This window comes from Xenopus laevis, chromosome 2L, assembly GCF_017654675.1.
Source record: "Xenopus laevis strain J_2021 chromosome 2L, Xenopus_laevis_v10.1, whole genome shotgun sequence".
NCBI lineage: Eukaryota > Metazoa > Chordata > Amphibia > Anura > Pipidae > Xenopus > Xenopus laevis.
This window is the reverse complement of record NC_054373.1, coordinates 8,940,387-8,964,354: the sequence shown is the minus strand read 5'-3', so window position 1 is coordinate 8,964,354 and position 23,968 is coordinate 8,940,387. Positions and strand designations below refer to the sequence as shown.

The window sequence follows — 23,968 nt, the reverse complement described above, 5'->3', positions numbered from 1 at the left end:
CCACAAGTCTAATCAAACAAATGATTTATACTTTCAAAGTTGGCCACAGGGGGTCACCATCTTGTAACTTTGTTATATATCTTTGCAAGACCAAGACTGTGCACATGCTCAGTGTGGTCTGGGCTGCTTAGGGATCGTCATAAATTATCAAAACAACACAAGTCAAATAATATCTGCCAGAAGCTGATACAGCAAGACTGAGTAATAATCAGAATATACAGACTGCACTGGGTCCTGTGTTGTCATGTAATCTAATGTGGAGTTTATCGTTTTTGTATTGTTTGATACAAACTTTCTCCAACTCTGCAGAACCAGTGGCTGCAGCAAAAAAAAAGGGGGTGTAAAGGCAAAAATAAAATCCAATACAAATCTCTACACAGTCGCCGATTGCTCTACAGGGAAACAAACAAAGCTGCTTGAGTTCTGCATGGCTGGAAACTAAGTCGGGGGCTCCCCCTGCTGTTCATAAGTATGATTGTTTCCCTGCAGAGCAGTTAGGGACTGTCTGACAATTCCTATCCACAGCAGTAAATGAAGGGAGAATTTCACTGCATACAGTCAGGTTTCTTATAAAAACAATACACATTTTTTAATTAAAGTATATTGGAGATAGGTTCATTAAAGAAAGTAAAAATGGGATTTTATTTTTTTGCCTTTACATGCCCTTTAATTTAATTTAATAATGGATACAAAGATTGCTCCCGCAGAAACCAATGAAATCTTTGCAGACTGGCAAATCCTGCTGTTGCCATAGATTACTAGAAGAGGAGCTAACTTTGGCAACTATAGTTACATTATCCCACCTTCGCAGCTTTTTAAGCACTGCTTGACAGCATTTCACAGCATTTCAAGCACTTCCCCTTTTATCCCTTGGTTTACTGGACATTTCATCTAAACCCTCTCAGCTAGGGCTGCCACCTTTGTGTGGCTCATGATCCACAGGGGAGGGTCACAGGGGAGGGTCACTGATGCAGCAGGCAGGGTGTGCTACATCACATGGGCGAGGTTATGATGTTGCAATCAGCGATTGGGATTGTTCACCTCTGAGTTAAAGGGGAACTCCACAAAAACATAACTTAAGCTTTTTGAAAAGTAAACACAATTTCAAGCAACTTTGCAATATACATCAATACATCAATTAAAAATATGCAGACTTTTAATGATTTGTAATGGTTTGGAACAGTTCCCTAAGCGTAGCCCCCTGCTCTCCTTCTGATCTGTCTGACTACTTTGCTGAGCTGTCTGACTACTGTTACTTTGTATCAACAGCCATCTGTCCTCAGCCTGCATCCTCCAAACCCCATAATTCCCTGCACATGTGGTTTCAATAAGGAACATACATCACAGTGCAATGCATTGTGGGTTATGTAGTTCCTGCATGTTGTCTGTAAGCTGTGGAGAAGTTGTTACAATTTGTAACATCAGTGTTTAGTCCCTCCTTCCCTGCCAGGATTTCAAATGATGCAGAAAGAGAAGAACTGTTAAACAGCTGGATTTCAGCATAGAAAATTATATTTATTCATACTTTTTGAAGAAACCGATAACGCTGATAGATATATTAGGGGTTTCTGTGTTATGTGGGGCTCTTTATCAAATTTTGGTTTGGAAGCCGAAGTTCCCCTTTAACTTTTAGTATGATGTAGAGAGTGATTTTCTGAGACAATTTGCAATTGGTTTTCATTTTTTATCACATCTGATTTTTGAGTTATTTAGCTTTTAATTCAGCAGCTCTCCAGTTTACAATTTCAGCTAGTTGCTATCATCCAAATTCCCCTAGCAACCATGCACTGATTTAAATAAGAGACTGGCATATGAATAGGAGAGGCCTGAATAGAAAGATGAGTAAAACTAAAAGTAGCAATAACAATACAATTGTAGCCTTACGAGAGTCAGAAAAAAAGGCAAATAATTCAAAATCTATAAAAAAGAAAAAATGAAGACCAATTGAAAAACTGCTTAGAATTAGCTATTTTAGAAAATTGTAAAAGTTAACTTAAAAGTTGTTCTAGAACATATATAATACACAAAAGCTATGAATATCCTGTAAATTATATCCTTATAAACGGTGAGTTCTGATGTCATCAGTTATAAACGGTGAGTTCTGATGTCATTTCTGTCACATGACTCATTGAAATTTGTGTATTATAATAAATAAAGTACCCCCAGTTGTAAAATATGAGGATATTAGAAGTTACCTCGGAGTTCCATGACCTGTATAAAAACACTCGGCCTTCGGCCTCGTGTTTTTATATGGTCATGAAACTCCTCGGTAACTTATAATATCCTTATATTTTACAAAAGGGGGTACTTTATTCACTATATATATATACTGTAAAACAGGTGCATAATGGGCGCTGTTTCCTACTAAGTAGTGATGGGCGAATTTGCGCCGTTTCGGTTCGCTGATAAGTTCGCGAATTTTGCGTGAAATTCGTGAAACGGCGAAAAATTCACGAAACGGCGCTGGCGTCTCGTTTTCGACGCCGGCGCCCGGAATTTTTGACGCGAATTTTCGCGGGCGTTTCGCGAATTTATTCGCTGGCTGCGAAACGCGCAAATTCGCCGCAAATTCGCGCCTGGCGAATAAATTCGTCCATCACTACTACTAAGTTACCGCAGAGATAGGAGGGGGGTTACCCTACTGACTGACTGAAAACGTGTTCAGCTTGTAACTATATGTGTGGTGAAATATCTTGTATGATCAATCATTATAGGGTAATGGAGGTGAGACAAGGACTTCATTCCTGGATATCTAATCAGTTAAGTGACCTGTATAGCAAATAATTGGACTTATCAAAGGGCTCAGCCTGTCGCTTGGACAGAAGGCAAACTTACATCATTAGGGTACAGACACACGCTCAGATTCGGGGAGATTAGTCGCTCAGCGGCAAATTTCCTCCTCTTCGGGCGACTAATCTCCCAGAAAAGCCTTCCTGCCGGCTAGAATCCAAATTGCCGGCGGGATGGCACTCAGAGCGATTCGTTTTCCGAAGTCGCCCCGAAGCTCTCCGAGTGCCATCCCGCTGGCGATTTACATTCTATCTGACGGGAAGGCAGTTCGGGGAGATTAGTCGCCTGAAGAAGAGGAGATTAATCGCCGTGTGTCTCTGCCCTGAAGGACCAGATTCAATTCAAGTGAGAAAAGGGTTTATCACGTGAAAACTCATGGACGAGATTCAATTTGAGTTGCTATTCAATTCAGAAAAACATCTCACAGTTTATCACGTGTTTATGGGGACAAAACTGGAACTGAATTTGGAGAAAATATTTTTCTCCTCGAACTGAATCTCGTCCACGAGTTTTCATTTGATAAACCGTGAGATAACTTTTTCTCACTGAATTGAATCTGGCTCAAAGTGCCAAATAATGTAATAAAGCTGTATGTTTGTTTTCTGTGTATCAGTCATATCAATATATAAATAAACATTTCCCTTTTAACTTGAGCCTCCATTTTGTGATGTTCAGCTGCTCCATCACTGATCACCTGAAATAACGAAGCTTCTGACTGTACCAGGAAGTAGTGTGTAAAAGTCCCGACCATTTATTGCATACCTGCCAACATTTTGGAAACAAAAAGAGGGACAAAAAAAGTTGCCCCGCGTAGCGTGGAAATTTTTTTGTGGCCACACCACCTAATTACCATGTTCCTTTTGCAAAATTTGGCAGGTTGTGAAAGTGTGAACATATTTCTGTGTTTTTTCCCCAGTTATTACAGTTTTGATAATGAAGGTGAATTGCCCTTTAAGCTGTGAGTCTAACTTTTCCCAAGGGACCTCCTTATCTAAATTGTTACAATTACTTATTTTCTTATTTCAAAATTGTTACAAAGTATCTCAGCTGCACCTGGTGTCTATTCTGGGCTCTCTGCCAAAAGCCAATTAGCCACTTTGTTCCTTTTTCTGGCTGTTCAGTGCAAAGAAAGTTGGGACTTTTCAGTACAAATGCTGGACTGCGGGTTGACCTGTCATAAGCAAGACTGTCCTGCTGAAAACGGGACAATTGGGAGGAATGTCATTGGATGATGTAATCTAGCATGTATGTGCACTCTTTGTCTGTGTGTGAGTGCAATGCCTCATATAGGGTTGCCACCTATCTCATTTTGACCCGGACAGCCCGGTATTTTGGAGGGCTGCTTGGGTCAAAACTTCCTTTCGAAACAAGGAAAAGCGGGCAGGATTCCCCGTGATTAACATGGCGATCACAGCGTAATGGCCCCACCCCCGACATCATGACCCGCCCCTGCTGCGTCATGGTCACACCCCTCCATGTCAATGCCCTGCCCCCTGCCCAGTTTCCATTGGGTGAAATGGTGGCAACCCTAGCCTTATAGGAGCAAAAAGATGCGGCAAAATTGAATGACCACGCCCATTTTGTGGCTACACCCTCTAATTACCATGTTCATTTTACTAAATTTGGCAGGTTATGAAAATTTGAACACATTTTTGTGATTTTTATGTGTTATTACAGTTTTGCTAATGAAGGTGAATTGTCACAGTCACAGTTTTTCCAAGAGACTTGCTTATCTTAAACAGTTCTTTCATTGCTCTTCTTAAATTGTTACAAAATTATTGAAGTGCACCTGCCGGGTATTCTGGGCTCTCTGCCAAAAGCCAATTAAGTTTTACAAATTTGTATCATTTTCTGGGTGTTCAGTGCAGGAGATCAAAGAGAAAGCCGGGACATTTCAGTAACTGAGGGCTGAGCTGTCAAAATCAGGACAGTTGGGATGTATGAAATAGTCCCCCTGACTTCTCAGTAATAGGCATTTATGTCACATCTAGGGCGAATTTGCGGCGAATTGCCGCCAACAAATAAATTAGCGAAACTGTGGGGAAAATTTGCAGTTGAAAAATCCGCCGCGTCGAAAAAATGTGGGTGCGCGTCAGAATAGCCATGTGCATAAAAATTGTTGCACGTCAAAATTATACGGACGCCCATTGACTTAAATGCATTTGGACAAAATAGGCGCATGTATAAAAATTTTGCGGGAGTTGAAATTGGCGCGCGTCAAGATTATTTTGACGCCCATTGATTTCAATGCTTTTCATGAATTATTCGCCGTTTGGAAATTTTGGCGGAGCGAAACAGGACAAATTCGCCCATCACTAGCCACATCACAAATACTCACAGGCTGCGCAGGAGACAAACTCAGATTAGCAAACACAGCAGAGGAAGAATACACAGCCTGTGAATTATTTTACACTGCAATACCAACCTCACTCCACCTATACAAACTTTATATCTTGTATTTGTATTGTATTTGTGACCATGAGTAGAAATGTCAACTTTAAAAAAAAAAAAAATGACCGTATTTTAACTGACTAGAAGTGAGCATTTATTTTTTTATAATATAAGAATGATTTCAGCATATTATAATTCTCTGTACTATATAAATGTGTTGTGGTTGCAGTAATGCATGTGCTTTCATACACTGTTCAACATACCCAACAACCTTGCTGTATGGAAAGTGCTTCATGTATTAGTGAGTTTGGTTTTCCTTTTGAAAAACATATTGTGACATTTATGACTGTGTAATACAAACTGATATCTGGTGCGGATGCTGGGAGTTGCAGTTCTTGCCTACTCTCGCCTTTCTTTCTTTTTTTGTCTATTCATTCCTGGTCACCCCATATTCTTCTAGGATCATAGATACAGATTTCAGCAATGCAGAGGCACACCAATTAATGTGGATTCTGTGGCCTTCCAGCTATTGAATACAGGCTCAAGAAAACTCCCAATAGCTTGTAATCTATGTTTTAAATAATATTTATAATCTGTTTTTCCATAAAAGGAGCTTTTTTTTCCCCAAACAGTGTCTCTTTGTTAAGCCCCCTCAGGGTGGGAGCCTCTAGCAGTTACATGGGATGCTAAAAGGAAGGGCCAACCTGGGACCCTCAAACTCATGCAAGTAACACTGTGCAAGTCCTATTGTGCTAAGGGGAACAAAATTGAACCATTAGTTCAAAGTTAGTGATGGCCGAATATATTCGCCTGGCACGAATTTGTGGCGAATTTCCACGTTTCGCCACCAGCGAATAAATTCGTGAATCCCTTGAGAAAATTCGCCGGTCAATTTCCGATTTTCATGGTTTTCTCGTGAAAACTTTCGAATTGCTTGATTTTTCCATGAAATCGAATTGCTCGATTTTTTTGTAAAAACTGTCGAATTACTGGATTTTTTTAGTGTAACGTTCGATTTGCTCGATTATTTTGTGAAAACGTTCGAATTGCTCGATTTTAGTGAAACCGTTTGAATTGCTCAATTTTGTTTTCGTGAAAACATTCGAACTGCTTGAATTTTTTTGGGAAAACTTTTGAATTGCTTGATTTTTTATTGAAAATGTTCGAATTTCACATTTTTCTCGGGAAAACTTTCAAATTTCACGATTTTTAGTAGGATCATAGGAAAAAATCAAACTTGACCGATAGATATCTGCCCGATTTTTGGCATGATATAGATCGGGAGGACCCCCCGGGAGCCCCCACACATGGGCAGATAAGCTGCTGAATCGGTCTAAAGGACTGATATTGCCAGCTTTAATCTGCCTGTGTATGGCCACCTTTAGCATTTACAGCTATAAAACATTTGATTGAGTGTGTGAAGCTCCGGAGTTTCCGTTCTGCAGTGGAACGCACACGCTGAGTATAAACCAGCGCCATCTTTGATTAACAGAGAGAAGACCTGTAGAGTGGCTTTTCCACTAGAATTCTGGGCTCTGGTCTGCCAGGTATTAAATGAATTGATTAAGAATAGGGATGGGCGAATTTTTTCACCTTGTTTCGCCAAAAAAATTACGCCCATCGACTTGTATGGCGTTGTGCGCCAAAATAAAAAGACGCGCGTCAATACAATTTTGCTGCGGGATAAAAAAATGTCGACGCCCATAGACTTTAATAGGCGTCGGCGACATTTCGCCGGCGGCAAATTTTTGGTGAAACGGGTCAAATTCGCCCATCCCTAATTAAGAACCTATTAAGGGTAAAAAAAAATTTATATGTAATTACTAACTGGTTTCTAATTACACCTTTTTAAATTGACCAAATTAGCTTTTAGTCAAAAGTGATTTGACTAAACTGAGCAGAAATCTGGAAAATATGGTTCAATGTTGATAAGCGCAAAGTATAAATAATATAAATATAGAGTAACACACTAAAGGGGTTATTTATCAAAGGTCGAGTTGTATTTTACCTGAAAAATTCAAGTTCAAAATTCGAGAATTTTTCGAGATTTCTTATACCCCATAGCTGAAAATAGCTCTAATCCAAAAATACACCATCTAAAACCTGTCAAGGTTAAGTAGAAGCCTATGGCAGAGGTCCCTTGAACCATTTCAAGATGTGTTTAGCCTTCATGACGGTCGAGTTTTTTTCAGTGGGTTTCGCTCTAAAACTCAATTAATTCAAATGATTTGAGTTTTTTTTGCCGAAAACTCGATCATTTCAAGTATTTCACCCCGAGTTTTTCACCCCGACTACACTGATTTGAGTTTTTCCATAACTAGGCCTCACCTGGAGTATGCAGTTCAGTTTGGGCTCCAGTCCTTAAGAGGGATATAAATGAGCTGGAGAGAGTGCAGAGACTAGGGGGCCGATTCACTAACTTCGAGTGAAGGATTCGAAAGTAAAAAAACTTCGAATTTCTAAGTGTTTTTTGTGCTACTTCGACCATCGAATGGGCTACTTCGACCTTCGACTATGACTTCGAATCGAAGGATTCAAACTAAAAATCGTTCGACTATTCGACCATTAGATAGTCGAAGTACTGTCTCTTTAAGAAAAAACTTTATTCCCTAGTTCGCCATCTAAAACCTACCGAACGCAATGTTAGCCTATGGGGAAGGTCCCCATAGGCTTGCCTAAGTTTTTTTGGTCGAAGGATAATCCTTCGATTGTTGGATTAAAATCCTTCGAATCGTTCGATTCGAAGGATTTTATTGTTCGATCGAAGGATTATTCCTTCGATCGAACAATCAAACTATTTGCGCTAAAATCCTTCGACTTTGATATTCGAAGTCGAAGGATTTTAATTCCCAGACGAATATCGAGGGTTAATTAACCCTCAATATTCGACCCTTGGTGAATTGGCCCCTAAGTGCAACTAAACTGATTAGAGGGAGGGAAGACTTAAATTAGGGGAGACTGTCAAGGCACTTGCGAAGGGACATGATTACTCTTTACAAATATATTAGAGGACATTAAAGACAAATAGTGGGTGGATATTTTTTCCCATAAAGATCACCGTACCAGAATAGAAGAAAAGAACTTTCATTTGAAGCAACGTAGGGGGTTCTTCACAGTCAGGACAGTGAGGTTGTGGAATGCACTGCCGGGTGATGTTGTGATGCCGATTCAGTTAATGACTATAAGAGGGACTTGGATGATTTCTTGGACAGACATAATATCAAAGGCTATTGTGATACTAAACTCTATAGTTAGTATAGATATGGGTATATACAGTTTATGTTAGTGTATAGATAGGTAGGAATGCGTGTGTATGTGCACTGGTTTTCATTTGAGGGGTTGAACTTGATGGACTTTATTCTTTGTTAAAACCCAATTTACCTATGTGATTTACCAGCATATTTCCTCATACAATTCTATGAGGACTACACGCAGATGCAATTATGCTAAGTATTTTCCCCGGCAAAATTGTCTTCAAATTGCTAAATATATACCTCATGCATTGTCTCCGACTAAATATACCAATGGGGAAATGGCTGCACCCTCACATGATGCACCCTAATGACCCTCGGAGAAGGAAGTATAGGTGATTTAAAGGCTAAGGAAATATTGGCGTCGTGTCTGAGCCGACTGATGAAGCTTTCAGTTCCAATATTAGCCCTTTAGGCTTATGATTTCAGAAGGAAACAAGAGACTTCTGCTGGTTGGGTGGATTGACGTTTGCCGTCCCTGTTAGAAAAACATCAAAGAAGTAAACACTTAATTGAACCCAACTGGAAACGGCAACATAAACCATTCAGAGGCATGAGATGCAGGTGGATATTTTCTACTTTCTATTGCCTCTTTGTTCATGTGAATGATTCAGACACAACAGTAAATGAGATGCAAAACAGGTTTTTCTTTCTATGCAACGAAAATTTCCCATTCAATGAGGTGATTGGCCCCGGAGCCTCTCCCTTGTTTTTCACAGCTTTTTAAACTGGAGGATAGCAGAACGGCATGTCAGAGGAGCTTGAGGTTCTGCTGAAGAAGTGAGGAGCAGATCCCAACATGGCACGATGGGTCTCTTTATTTCTTTTGCTTGCCCTCTGCGGTAAGTGTACATTTCACAATGCTAGAGCTTTGATAGAGCTTCAATAGAATTTACTTTTTCGGAAACGGTAGCAAAACTGCTACAATCCTCTTTCTGAATGCCTCAGGCAGCTCTTTTGGTGTCACCATTGTGTTCACGCTCACCTCAACAGTCAGAAGCACACCAAACTAAAGGACTTATTTATTAGTCCAAATGCCAAAAACTCAAGTTTTTTTTACTATAAAATCCAAATTTTTAGTAGAAACAAAAACTCGAAGTTTCATGATTTATTGGACCCTGAGGCTGCGAAAAGTCAGAATCCGAAAATACTCCATCTCCAAGCTGTCGGGGTACTGTAGAAGTCAACGGCAAAGGTCCCACTTCAAATCTGAAGATATCATGGGATAAACTGAGTTTTGACCAAAAATCCGAAAAAACTTGGGGATTTAGAGCGAATTCACAAAAAATCTGCGTTTCGGGCATAAAACCCGAACATTTCTGGGGTTTTGCCAAAAATTTTTTTAGTTGTATCCGAACCTATTTTTTCAATGATAAACAAGGTAAGACCATGGATTCAAGCGTGGTCAGACTTTTTTTTTTTTTAATGAAAAAATCAGAAAAAATCGGATTTTGACAAATAAACCACTAAATGTTGGAGGTTTAAATAGGGCAAACCTCCTTCAAAATGCTGAGCTACCATGTTCTAATCATGTGCACCTGGTGTGATACACCTGTGTGTGATTTGAGCCATTTTAAGTGGGAATAAATGTGGGGGTGTCCTGAATTACATTTTACAGAAGATTTTGAAAAAGTATTTTCTTCCCTTTTAATTGTTTAGTTATATTTCTTGAACCTTCCAGTATTGTTAAAATTGAGATTAAATATGCTTATGTCCAAGAACGTTACAAAAACACAGGCTTTTATAGGGTATCCTGATTTTTTCACGAGTGTACATCCCTAAGTTTTCTGGTTGAGAAAAAAATGAACTTTCAGACGTAACACAAATACAGCATTCTCAAAATAAAGTTTTGACTGTTACTAACACTATTGGTTACCCTGCAAGGGTTTAGTAATTGCTTATTTTATATGGAAAAGAAATACATATTGAAGTGATCTATGTTGTATTTACTAAGAACTTTAAGGGGGTTATTTTCTAAAATCTGAATTTATCTCATATTTTATTTTACAAAAACCACGACCAAACTCCCATGCTCGATTTTGACCTTATTTATTAATAAAATAACCTGCATTAATCTGATCATTAGTGATGGGCTAAATTGTCCCATTTTGCTTCAGCGAAAAATTCGCGAAACGCATTGAAGTCAGTGGGCGTCCGAATAATTTGTGACGCACGACAATTGTTATGTGTGTGACTATTCTGATGTGGCGTTTTTTTCGTAGGTAAATTTTCTCTGCAGAAATTTGCACCTGCCGAATTTGTTTGCCCATCACTACTAATCACAGAAAGATTCGATAAAATCAAGTGAAATCCTGAATCCTGATTCCTAATTTTTTTAGGCTTTTCCCCGAATCACACAATTTTTCTAGATTTTGACCGAAACCCCTGAAAAAGTTGGATTTTTCAGCTAAAACCAGCACAAACCAAAAGAACTTCAAATTGAGATAGGTGACTCTCCCATTGATTTAGGGTAGGACTACATGGATGTTTTTAGCGCGATCCGACGTACTGCAACAAAATGGCTGCGACAAGTCACATGATGCCGATTACAGAGAGCCCAGACAGAAGTTGAAGGGAATGAATGGGGTGCAAGAGATTGCCCCTTAGTGCTCATGGGGCCTGGCTGAGACATCTCAGGTCGTAGGGTAGGAGGTATGTGCAGCTTCACTGCGGCTTGTGTCTGACACTTTTCCATAACTAACTGTGATAGATTATAGTAGAAAGCATATGGTACTGTCTATTCATATCTAATGGGAGATTATTGTATAGTGAAATATATGATATCTGGCTACATTCTCTAATGTTTGCTTTTCTTCTGTATTCTAGATATTTGCACGGCACAGTCAACAACCAATAGTACAACACAACCAGTGTGCATATGTCCTACTCCCACTCTAAATACTACAACGCAACCTACAAGCACCACAACTAGTGTCACCACAATTACTACTACTGCTCCCTCATCCACAACTACTGCAGCTTTAACTACTACAACTCAACCTACAAGCACCACTTCTACTGCCCCCACATCTACAAGCACCACTACTACTGCCCCCACATCTACAAGCACCACTACTACTGCCCCCACATCTACAAGCACCACTACTACTGCCCCCACATCTACAAGCACCACTACTACAGCCCCCACATCTACAAGCACCACTACTACTGCCCCCACATCTTCAAGCACCACTACTACAGCCCCCATATCTACAAGCACCACTACTACTGCCCCCACATCTTCAAGCACCACCACTACAGCCCCCATATCTACAAGCACCACTACTACTGCCCCCACATCTACAAGCACCACTACTACAGCCCCCACATCTACAAGCACCACTGCTACTGCCCCCACATCTTCAAGCACCACTACAACAGCCCCCATATCTACAAGCACCACTACTACTGCACCCACATCTACAAGCACCACAACTAGTGTCACCCCAACTACTTCATCTGCTGCTTCATCATCCGCAACTACCACAGTACTGACTACTACCACTCAACCTACAAGCACCACTACTACTGTTTCCACAACTGCTAGCACAACAACATCTGCTACTTCCTCATCCACAACAACATCACAGTCAACAACCAGTAGTTCAACTCCAGTATGCATATGTCCTACTCCCTCTTCCACAACTACTGTAACTACTACAACTCAACCTACAAGCACCACTACTTCTGTCCCCACATCTACAACAACTACAACCACACCAACAACCACAACAATTTCAGCCTGTGGTGAGTGACTAATATATTTAATCCTACTCTAATGTAATTTTCTAATTGTCCTTTTTCTAATGGTCCTTTTTATTATTTGCAGCGCAATCAACTGTGGCTATTCAGCTGATCCAGGTGTCTAGTGATCAAATCCAGCTCATGCCTATTGGTCAAAATGGACCAACTGGAGCTCAGTTCAATGTGACACTGTCAAAGAACAACACAGTCGTAGACATAAAAACAACGTCTGGTTTGACGGTCACATTTTCTGGTTTATTTCCTGCTAGTCAGTATGACATTGCCGTAAAACAACTGTCTTGTCCGAACAGACCCGATACTACCAGCAGTGTTACCACAGGTATGGTTCTTCTGGTATTAATTAACAAAATTAAGGTTATTGCAAACAAATAATAGTAATAATAAAAAAAAAACCAAACAAGACATCTCTGCTTATGGTTAGGCTACAAGGGAGTTTCATGTTGTTAGTAAAGTAGATCTTTGGAATCCAAGGAAGATCAAATTTGCTGGCAATATGTATAAAATAATTTCTGTAACTACACTATTATAACCTACGCAATGGTCTGGTGCATATTTTTTAGGATGGGTAATTTGAGCCTTGTGGTTAGGAAATGTATTACCATTTGTCCTTATATTACAAGTAAAATGGAATCTGTGTTTTTATTGCCTGAAAATGCTTATTACCCACCAACCTATTCCTTGTCTACTTGCAGATGGAAGATTATTTGCTGCAGTAGTCCGAATAGTAAATACTGTATATACTGCTGACCTCGGTAATAAAAGCAGCACGGCATACCAAAACTTTGCAGCTAACTTCACGGCAGATGTGAGTAGAAGAGAGTGAGTCATTGGGCGTTACAAGGTTGTCACATGGGCAGGCCATGCTGCCTAGGGCAACAAGTTTTTGGGATGGCAAGCCACCCAGCCGCAACCTAAGGAGCACTGGGGATGCATCATCCATGCAGGGGGTGTGTGTGTGCTCATGAGGGCGATAGGACCCAGCAGCCTAGGGGCACCCAAGCCTGAAATCTGGGCCTCAATCTGGTCAGTTCAGTAACTCACAGCAGTTTGGATCTGTATCTTCACTAAGGTACCTACTTTCTAAGGGTTAAAGATATATCTGTTTTGACCATATGCCAATAACTGATGTTACTTTCAGTTTTTCAGAAGGGAAAGAGCTCATTTACTTAGACTATGGAAGAGAACTAAGGGGTACAAAAGCTGACCCTACTCTGCATCTCATGTCAGAGATTGCATCTGTAGTGGGCACAATATCAGACTGGGATGTGTGGGGCCCACCTCAAAGGCCCATCACCCCAGCCATGGAGGCCTCCACATATTCGTGAGTTCCCCAACAGCACCCCCCCCAGCACCGACTTTTATGCCTTACCTGCCACACCATGATGCTGCCTGAGCTCACCGCAATCATGTTTCATGGTTGGGTAAATAACGGGTATGGGCTGGCAACTTCACTTCATGTTTCAAAGACAAAACAGGTGCACGTTTCATTTTGTCACTCACCAACCAGGTCACACAGATCATTTGAAGAAAACAGCACCAATGTATCAAGTTAAAAAGCTTTTATCAAGAAAGTTGGCTTTGATCAGTAACATAGCAATGTTTCAGGCGTGATGTGGCCTACTGATTCACACATGGCTATACAACTTCATAAATACACCATCTCTTGGCACAATTAACACACTAACAGTTCAAATCCACAATATAAAATAATTGATGCATATCTACAGATACAATCTTACACACAAATCAATACATAGTACAGTATACCTGTATGTGCTTATCAGTATCGTGTTAAGGAAAGTCCATAAGTAATATATATATTCATTATACATGTATCTGTAAAAAATATAAACCATTGGGAACCAAAGGGCCTCAACCGAGAATATCATTTACACAGTATTCCGAATCTAATGACCCGTTTAGTATAATTTAAGCAAACATTTGATTAGTCTATAGTCTCGAAGCAAATGTAAAGAAACTCCCTCTCTTGTGTGATCGACAGATAAAGAATAATGTGCCGTCGGACACCAAGGCCCTGTTTAACTCTGGGAGAATGATTATTTTCATAACCGGTATCAGGAATGGAAGTATCATCGCCGACTTTTCCATAGCCACAAATACGGCTGATAACATAACTCTGACCAACGTGACTCAGTCATTCACCAGCGCACTCAACAGCAGCTCCACATATAAAGTTGACCCAAACTCTTACACGTTTGCAGGTACAGACGGTTCTACAACTTTGTTCACTGGAAAACAACGTACCAATTAGGGTTGCAACTTTTTGGCCCAGTTGAATCTGGGCAGAGGGTTGGGCCATGGTGCAATGGATGGGGGGGGCAGAGTTGAGATGCTGCGGAGGGTGGGTCGTGACATCAGGGACAGGACTGTGACGTGGTGATTAGCCGATTATCATAGGGAATCCTGCCTGGTTTTCCTAATTTGAAAAAATGGACAGGCAACCTTTCAAAAAACTGAACTGTCAGGGTCAAAACCGGAGAGGTGTCAGCCATAGTTCCAATGTGTTATGATCCTGAAAGCCAGATTTGAAGAATTCACAGCAACTGACAGCTATCTTTTTGAGTATTAAAGAACTGAAATTCCTTTTAAAAAATGTATGGCTGCCCCAGATGCTTGTAAGAGTCCCTCATCTATCTTCATATTGTCCCTCCCAATGATTCCCTTTGGAAAACTGGGATCCATTAGGCCACTGTCACAATCTGTTCCATCCCACCAATCTATTGTGTTTCATATTCACATTTTTCCCCAAACCCCACTCATTTTCTGCTAAGAACATCCCTGCCCTAATTGGGCCCTGGATATATAGGGGCTAATTAAAGAATGTTGAGTCTACTAAAATAGAGCAAGAGTGCCTAAACTCCTGTGTGATTTCTTCCATCAAATACCTCGACTTCCTGCTGAGCGGGTTGATTTTCCTTGAGTGTGTTTTTCAAAAACATTAAAAGCTTGGCACCTAAATCCAACCAAGCTTTTTATTTTCTTGCTCTGGAAAAAGCCCACTCAGCAGAAAGCGGAAGGAAGTAACCATGTGAGAGTTTAGAAATTCCCGCATTGGTTTTAGTACCCGAAGACTCGAAATCGGCACCTTAGTAACTAAGGATAAAAAAGACACAGATACATCAAGTAAGAGCTATACACATGTTCAAGTATACATTTGTATTATATTGAGTAGATAACAGGTTACTATATACATTTCTGACTTTTCCGTACAAGTTCTAAGAATAACACTCTCTCCCTATAGTCCGAAATGCGTGTGATGCTTCAGTAAATCCATGTCCTGCAAATGCCACCTGCACTTCCCTCAACGGAACAGCCGCCTGCCAGTGTAGGTCTGGTTTTAATGACACAAGTCCAAGTGTTCCTGGAAAAACCTGTGCAGGTAAGAGTAAATGTGTTGAGTAAATGATAGAGTGTTGAATTGGAGGGTAAATGTTTGTATAGTGTACACACAATTGTACAGTGCTAGACACCTTACTTCTCCCACTGATATTACAGGATTCATGTAGAGGTAATACCCATCTACATGGAGGAGGCCATTTATTACTTTGGGTTTTGTAGTTTGAGTTTTCTCTGCTGTAACCCTATATCCTATTCTTAAGGGAGTGTGTTGTGCATAGTATGAGACATGTCAATACTTTCTATTTTAAGTAGCTTTTCACTGCATAAAAAAACTGTCTTAGATTGGGGTTTGAGATTCCAGAAAGACCACTCATGATCCACAGGTATCAGCTGGTGCTGAACTTTTTCCTCCAGCAGCTGATAGTTGTACCCACACAGCATGTGCCTTCCTCATATACATATACATCTTTACATCATAATACCCAATTATGTCTTTTGGCTTCATAGTTTTAGGTAGGATTCTAGTACAACCTCATTGTAACCATAGTTCCCTATTTATTCATTGTTTACAATTTGCAGATATAAATGAGTGTTTAGCCAGTCCCAGCCCTTGCTCGGTTCTAGCCTCCTGCACCAACACCATAGGAAGTTATCAGTGCCAGTGTTTGCCTGGGATACAAGATGGAAACTCTTCTAACCCTGGCCAACAATGTATCGGTGAGTACATAATATGCCTTAACATAAAGAAACAAGATTTATCAATATTCAAAAATTCCTCCCAATATTTGTTGCCACAACTCACTCTTGACAAATGTTGTGGAGAATATATTCTTGAGTATTTTTCATTGCTCAGCAATGCATGGAAATGCCTGAGAAAGGTCCTGAACCAGATTCTGGATCCAGTGCATCCCTAGTTATTACAGCAATAAAAGAATTAAGCTCACCATGCATTGGAAGGTCATTGGAAGCTGCTCGAGGAGACCTTTGCCTGTTTGGGCATTCAGGTGGTACGACAAAGAAAACTCGTGTGATCATTTGGCACCTGATTCATTGATTGGATCACAGGAGTTCGGAAAGGACTGTGTCCAGGTTTTTATGCAGTCCTCGTCCTAATGGATTTTCCAGCCAGATATTGAGAGTTTGTCTTTTTTGGCCCTGTGCATGATTGCCAACTGGGGCAGTCTTGAATCAGTCTGCAGTATGGCCAGCATTAGATAAATACAGTGCATGTGAGTAATTCAACTGCTAGTCTGTCATGTGACTTGAACCCTGTCAGTCACCGAGGTAGAGTCTTGTGCTGGGTCGGGTACCCTCGGAATACCCACAAATCAGTCGGGTTGTGGGTAGAAAATCCCTAATTCCCTGACCATGCGGGTAGTCCTTGGGTAACTTGCCTGGGTACCTGGAAAATGTGCAGGACTGCTCCTTTCCACCTAGGGTTGCCACCTTTTCTGAAAAAAATACCGGCCTTCCTATAAATTTATCTTTTTTTCCTATTAATAACATTGTGATCAACCATCAACCGGCCAGATGGCAACCTTACTCCCACCCTCCCTGGTGCTGCAAGGAATTTTTTTTACCTATGAAGGTGAAGCGGAGTGACGTCACTTACGGTCTGAAATGATGTCACTTCTGGTCTCACGGGTCCCGGGTTGGGTGGTAAGTTTGGGTTTCCGGGTCAGGTAGTGGCTCTGGGTAGGGGGATGTGTTGGGTAGCGGGTGCTGGTCAGGTAAGGGGTCAGCGGGTTTGGGTCGGGCATTCCAATAGGACCTGTGCAGGACTCTACATTGAGGGCTCTATAAAAACTTAATTTGTCTGTTCATCAATAAACCTGTAATAATCCTTTTGCAGACCCAACCTCATGCTTTAACAGCACGACACTGTGCTCCAGCAATAACACCTGCCTCGACACCAAAAACACCATATGTGCAAGTGAGTATGTGTATAATTATGTCTATGCTAAAGGGATAGCTCACCTTTAAATTAAATGTTAGCATGATGCAGACAGTGGTGTTCTCAAACACATTGCAATTGGTCTCTATGTTTTTGTGCTGTGTGCATTATTTAGCAGCTCTCTAATTTGGAATTTCAGCAGCCATCTGGTTGGTTGTGTCCAACTTACTGTACCCTAGCAACCAGGCAGTTTGAGACTGAAAGATGATATTGAAGAATTAAAAGATAAGTCATAAAAAGAAACAAAACAATTGCAGCCTCACAGAGCAATCGTTTTTTGGCTGCCGGGGTCAGTGTCCTGCATTTGAAAGCTGGAAAGAGGCAGAAGAAGATAAATAATTGATTTGCTGTGGCAAAATAAAGATACGCCTAAACCCAAGCTAACAGTGCACCCTACTGGTCGAGATATTGTGAAACACATCTACTGGAAGCACGCCCAACAGAAACTTGTGTATTATAATAAATATTGTACCCAATGTTCTCAAATATGAGGCTATAAGAAGTCACCTCATCATTCCATGACCTGTATAGAAGCGTTTATATGGTCATGGAACTACTCTGTGACTTATACTATCCTTAAATATCACAACAGGGAGTATTATTTTCTTCTTATTATTATTTTTATTCTCTATATACAGTATAACACTGCTAATTATATAGTATACAAGTCAAGCCCCAGTTTACTTAAAGGCATAAAGTCTAAATAAGCAAGGTAAAACCCATATAAGACACAAACAGACAGTTAGTTGGCTCCTCATGAAATTGACAATTGCATGTGAATATAATAAAGACCTTAAAGGATAAGCTCTGCTGGGGCATGGATTCATGGGAATGAATGAAACTTCTCTATAAAGGGGTGCAGAATATGATGGGGCTTTATAATTAAAGGAAAATAATAAGGCCATCCCCATGCTGTACAATGCAATGACCTCAAATGAACTCTCATTTTCACTAGGGATGCACCGAATCCACTATTTTGGATTCAGCCGAACCCCCGAATCCATCGCAAAAGATTAAGCCGAATACCGAACGAAATCCGAATCCGAATTTGCATATGCAAATTAGGGGTAGGAAGGGGAAAACATTTTTACTTCCTTGTTTTGTGACAAAAGTCACGTGATTCCCCTCCCTAATTTGCATATGCAAACTAGGATTTGGATTCGGTTTGGCCGGGCAGAAGGATTCGGCCGAATCCTGCTGAAAAAGGCCGAATCCTGGCCGAATCCCGAACCGAATCCAGGATTCGGTGCATCCCTAGTTTTCACCTATTCATTTATTTTAAGAAAATTTCAGTAGAATAATTAAATAGAGAGCTACTAAACTTCCCTGTAGATAAGGACTATAGTGAGCTCTGTTCCCTCTTTTATAAACATGAACAATGTCCTTACACAGGCAATACCCCTAAGTTTTCTGAGTTTTCGGGTGAAAAATTCGTAAAAAAACCGTGAAAATCTGATTTTTTTCCCGCAAAGCAAATTTTCGGGAAAATGCCATAATAAATAAGCGCAAAAAACCCGAGCGGATTTGATCGAAGTTTGCAGCAGATAATATGGAGATAAATTCGGACTTCGATAAATAACCTCCTTAATAACTCAACTCTTTAAAAAAAAAAAAAACGACTCACACAAAGTTCTCTCTGTTTCAGATAATAAAGTCATTCCTTTCATGATAAAGTTCAACAACTGGACCTTCACTCCAGACCTGTACGACAGAACCAGCGCCGCCTACTCCAGCAAAGCAGCTCAGTTCACAGGGAGTGTAAGGAAATCATTTATCTCTAGTTCATTGCACTGAACATGAAATGTGAATATTTACTTGGCCAGCTCAGACCAGGCGAAGTGCAATCGAGTGTATAGGACTTCAATGGACCTCAATGACCCAAAAATGCCGGCGTCTTTTCACTTTTTCAGGGTGATAGGCTGCAAAAGTCCGTAAAAATTTTTTTGGGTACCTGGGTTCTCCCCTACATTTCCTAACATATGGCACATAAACTATACACTGGGCTCATGTGTAGGGCAATATAACAACTTTATTTTATTTATTAAGGTTCCCTGGGCTTGTGTAGTGTAATGTATTTGCTGCAATATGTGTAGCAAATACATTACATTATGTGCATTCAACTTTCACTTATCGCGGTATGTAAATTTGGCAACGCTAGTGCAATTTCGCTTTGCTTGCCGAAGTAACGGTAGCACAACTTCGCCAGCGGTCGTCGCCCTGGACGTAACTTCGCATGTTAGTGAATTAGCGTTGTCTGGGCGGATTTACGCCTGCCGATTTGTTGCAATGTGAGCGAAACGGATGCTAGTGCAAATTCGGCGCGTAGTGAATCTGCCCCTATGTGAGTGCTAAGTCACCTGCTGTGGGTTCTGGATATTTTGCCAGACATGTGCCCTCACTATGATATATGATAATACAATTATACGGCAGTTTGCAGTTATGTAACTGTTCTCCAGATCTCCACTTTTACATTAAATGAGAACTAAATAGTGATGGGCGATTTTGTCCCGCTTCACGAAAAAATTTGCTGATTTCTCGCAAAATTTGCTAAAACAGCGAAGAATTGGCAAAATGCATTGAAGTCAATGGACATCAAAATTATTTTGATGCGCATCATTATCGGCGCCTGCAACCATTTTTATACGCACACTTATTTTGTTCAGATGCATTAAAGTCAATGGGCGTCTGAATAATTTTGACGCGTGACAATTTTTATGCGCTCGACTATTCTGCCACGCACCTAATTTTTTTTATTGCAGGCAAGTTTTTGACGCAGTTTCGCAAATGTATTCGTCAGTGGCGAAACGCGGAAGTTCATTGGGAATTAGAGTCTGACTAATTTATTCGCCCATCACTAGAACTAAACTAAAAATGTTTATGGCTAAACGTGCCATATTTTATATGGTGAACTTATTGGATGAGGCTAAATTTTGAGCTTGTCAATAGCAGCAATGATCCAGGACTTCAAACTTGTCACAGGGGGTCACCATCTTGGAAAGTGTCTGTGACACTCACATGCTCAGTGGGCTCTGATTGGCTGTTGAGAAGCGAAGCTTAGGGCTCGTCACTAATTATCCAGCAGAAAATGAGCTTCCCTGGCTGTAATATAAGCTGATGCTACAGCTTTGCTGATTATTAAATTCTGATGCTAATTGCACTGGTTTCTGTGCTGCCATGTAGTAATTATGTGTATTAATTACTAATCAGCCTTATATTGTGACATTTCTATTCTATGTGTACTGTATATTGTGAGTGGGTCCCTAAGCTCAGTAAGTGACAGCAGCACAGAGCATGTGCAGTGAATCAGCAGAAAAGAAGATGGGGAGCTACTGGGGCATCTTTGGAGACACAGATCTTTACTGCTAAAGGGCTGTGGTTGCCTTGGGCTGGTACAGAAGCACAAAACGTCATGTACAACATTTCTAGCTACTTATTTAGTTAGGCTTTAGTTCTCCTTTAAAGCTGACATCTGGTTGCTAAGTTAATTGACCCTAGCATTGAAGAATTAGAATGTCCTGCAATGAAGGATGAATGGGACAGGGCATGTGTTGAAATAATATAAATAACAACACAAATCTAACCTCACTCTCAGTCAGTGACACCTTGGGGCATATGTTGAATATTTGCAAAGATCTTGCATTTTCCCTGAGTATATTAGTGTTTATTATTTTTAAGGTGGTAAGTGCAATGAGAGTGATGCTAAGTGACAGCACCTTCAATATCACCGTGGTTGGCTTCAGACCTGGAAGTGTCATCGCCTACTTTATATCCACAACTCAGTCGTCCACTCTTGACACAAGCACCATCCAGACCGCTCTCATTAACGCAGTGACGTTCTTGATATCCAATAACATTACAAACCTGGGTAAGTTCTAACCATCGGCTTTGCTATTAATGTGGCGGTTCACCTTTAAGTTAAGTTATAAAATGGTCTTTTCAGTCGGTCTTCATTATTTATTTTATATATTTTTTAATGATTTGCCCTTTGCTTCTGACTCTTTCCAGCTTTCAAATGGGGGTCACTGACCCCCCATCTAAAAAAGAAAAAAGCTCTGTTATGTTATTGCTACTTTCTATTACTCCTCTTTTTGTTCAGGCCCTCTCCTATTCATAATCCAAATCAGTGCATGGTTGCTAGGGTAATTTGCACCCTAGCAACCGGATAGCTGAAACCACACACTGGAGAGCTGCTGAATAAAAAGCTAAATAACTCAAAAACCACCAATAATAAAAAATGAAAACCAATTGTAAGTTGTCTCAGAATATCACTCTCTACATCATACTAACAGTTAATTTAAAGGTAAACAACCCATTTAAGTGTGCTATGGCTGCTATAGAGGGAATATGGTGTGAGCCGAGAGTTACTGATGTTGGGGACATAATACTACCAATGTCTCCATGTTTTCATCTGGAGTTTATCTATATTTATTCATTGTTCTTTTATTTTATACAGTGACCTATGTAAATATTGCTGTAACGACCTCTGCAAGCAGCTCGGATGTATGCTACGGCTGGAGAACAGCCACCATTGTGCTCGGGGTGTTTTTGGGAGTCGCTTTGCTCTTGGTATTGGTCTTTGCTGCAATGTGTTATCGTATAGGGGGCAGATTAGGCCGATACAAACCCAGTACACAGAGAGGCAAGTCGGGCAGAACTAACACCTATAATTAAATTAAATGTGGATTTTCCTTGTACCTCCTGGTTTAATGTAGTTTTTCTTATCGCTGATTTGAAATACTTCCAATCTGATTTATTATGACATATATTTTATTTTCTCTAAATTATATTGTTGTGCTCATTTCTGCTCTGTGTCCTAATAGACAGAAATACTGTATATTACAGACAAATAAAGTGTATCTCACTTACAGCACTGCGGGTCATTTGGCAATAGCTTAATCCTATGTGGATAAACATAGATATTCCTCCCACGTAGAAAACAACATGCAACAACAGGTGGAAAAAATAGGGACCATTGATTCCTATGGCATTGTACACACAAAAGCCAATACACAGAAGCACATTTATCAAGGGTCGAATTTCCAGTTCATTAGGGGAGTTCAATTAGGGGAGTTTTTTTAAAACTCCCATAAATTCGAAAATTCGACGAATCGAAATGTATTAATGAAATAGAATTTTTCCAATTCAGACGAATTTAAACGACCCGAAAACTTGAATCAAATTCAAATTAGGGATGCAATGAATCGCGAAAGATTCGGCCGAACTGCGAAAGATTGGCCAAATACCGAACCGAATTCTAATTTGCATATGCAAGTTAGGGGTGGGAAGGGAAAAACATTTATTACTTCCTTGTTTTGTGACAAAAAGTCACGATTTCCTTCCCTGACCCCAATTTGCATATGCAAATGCAGATTTGGTTCGGCCAGGCTGAAGGATTCAGGTGAATCCGAATCCTGATGAAAAAAGCCGAATCCTGAACCAAATCCTGGATTAGGTGCATCCCTAATTCAAATTGAATCCAATCAAACTCAATTTAGTTTTTTCTCCGACAAAAACCCTCAAATGTCAGGAAGGCTGCAAACATCACCAAATTCATCACTGGACTTCATTGACTTAAAAAAGCAATTCGGCAGGTTTTAGGGTAAGGACACACTGGACGATTTGTCGCCAACGTTTTTAAAAAGCAAATCGCGGCGACATATCGCTCGTTTTGTCTCTGAAACGCACTGGGACCCTTTTCCGAGCGATTTATCAGAAATAACATGTACTTAGAAAAACACTGAAATCTCCTAGACACGCACACACATACAGATAAGTAGCAGCAATTGTATTCAAATTACAATGCGAACGCAATGACGCAAGAACGCAAGCACGTCAAGACGCCAGGTTACAGCGGGAAGCACAAACCGTTTCCCATAGGCGGAGGGTGAATATTTTGTTTGGGGAGGCTAAAGATGGGCCATTCATAGACTGACCTAAAGCTACTGTGAGGCTTAGTGGATGCACCACTGGAATGAAAATAAACCCCCACCCCAACTACCTCAAGCGGTTCTGTGGGTTCCACAACTCATATTAAATGGATTCTCAATCCATTTGTGTTCACAGATGTCCCTTTCATTTTAACAAAGGGGTGATATATTTGTGAAGTGTTAAACAGTGTTAAGCTTAGATGTGAGATTTAGTCTATATTTACAAAACAAGAACATATATGCAGTGATATGCAGTGGGTACTGGTGGCAGAGATTCAGATATATTTATGCCCCCACACTGTAACATTGCCACTGAAATACAACATTGGTTTGTTTCCAAGCCACCTTAAAGGGGTGCTTCACTTTTAAGTACACTTTATGTGTATAGAATGGCTAATTCTAAGCAACTTTTCAATTGGCCTTCATTTTTTCTTTTCTTTTTTTTATAGTTTTTTAATTATTTACCTTCTCCTTTTGACTCTTTCTTTCTTTCTTTCAAATGGGGATGACCTCTTCTAAAACAAATGCTC

At 40.3% G+C, this 23,968-nt stretch overlaps 1 protein-coding gene across 1 annotated transcript; it reads left to right on the top strand.

Annotated features, from left to right (window-relative positions):
• The first annotated feature begins 9,231 nt into the window (after positions 1–9,231).
• On the top strand, positions 9,232–22,378 carry LOC121399620 (cell wall protein DAN4-like). Its single transcript, XM_041581161.1, has 11 exons — positions 9,232–9,274; positions 11,259–12,179; positions 12,262–12,516; positions 12,890–13,002; positions 14,200–14,419; positions 15,460–15,597; positions 16,137–16,274; positions 17,410–17,490; positions 19,157–19,269; positions 21,187–21,376; positions 21,965–22,378. The coding sequence occupies exons 1-11, from the start codon at positions 9,232–9,234 to the stop codon at positions 22,180–22,182; spliced, it is 2,430 nt and encodes an 809-aa protein (XP_041437095.1). The 3' UTR covers positions 22,183–22,378.
• Positions 22,379–23,968: the final 1,590 nt, after the last annotated feature.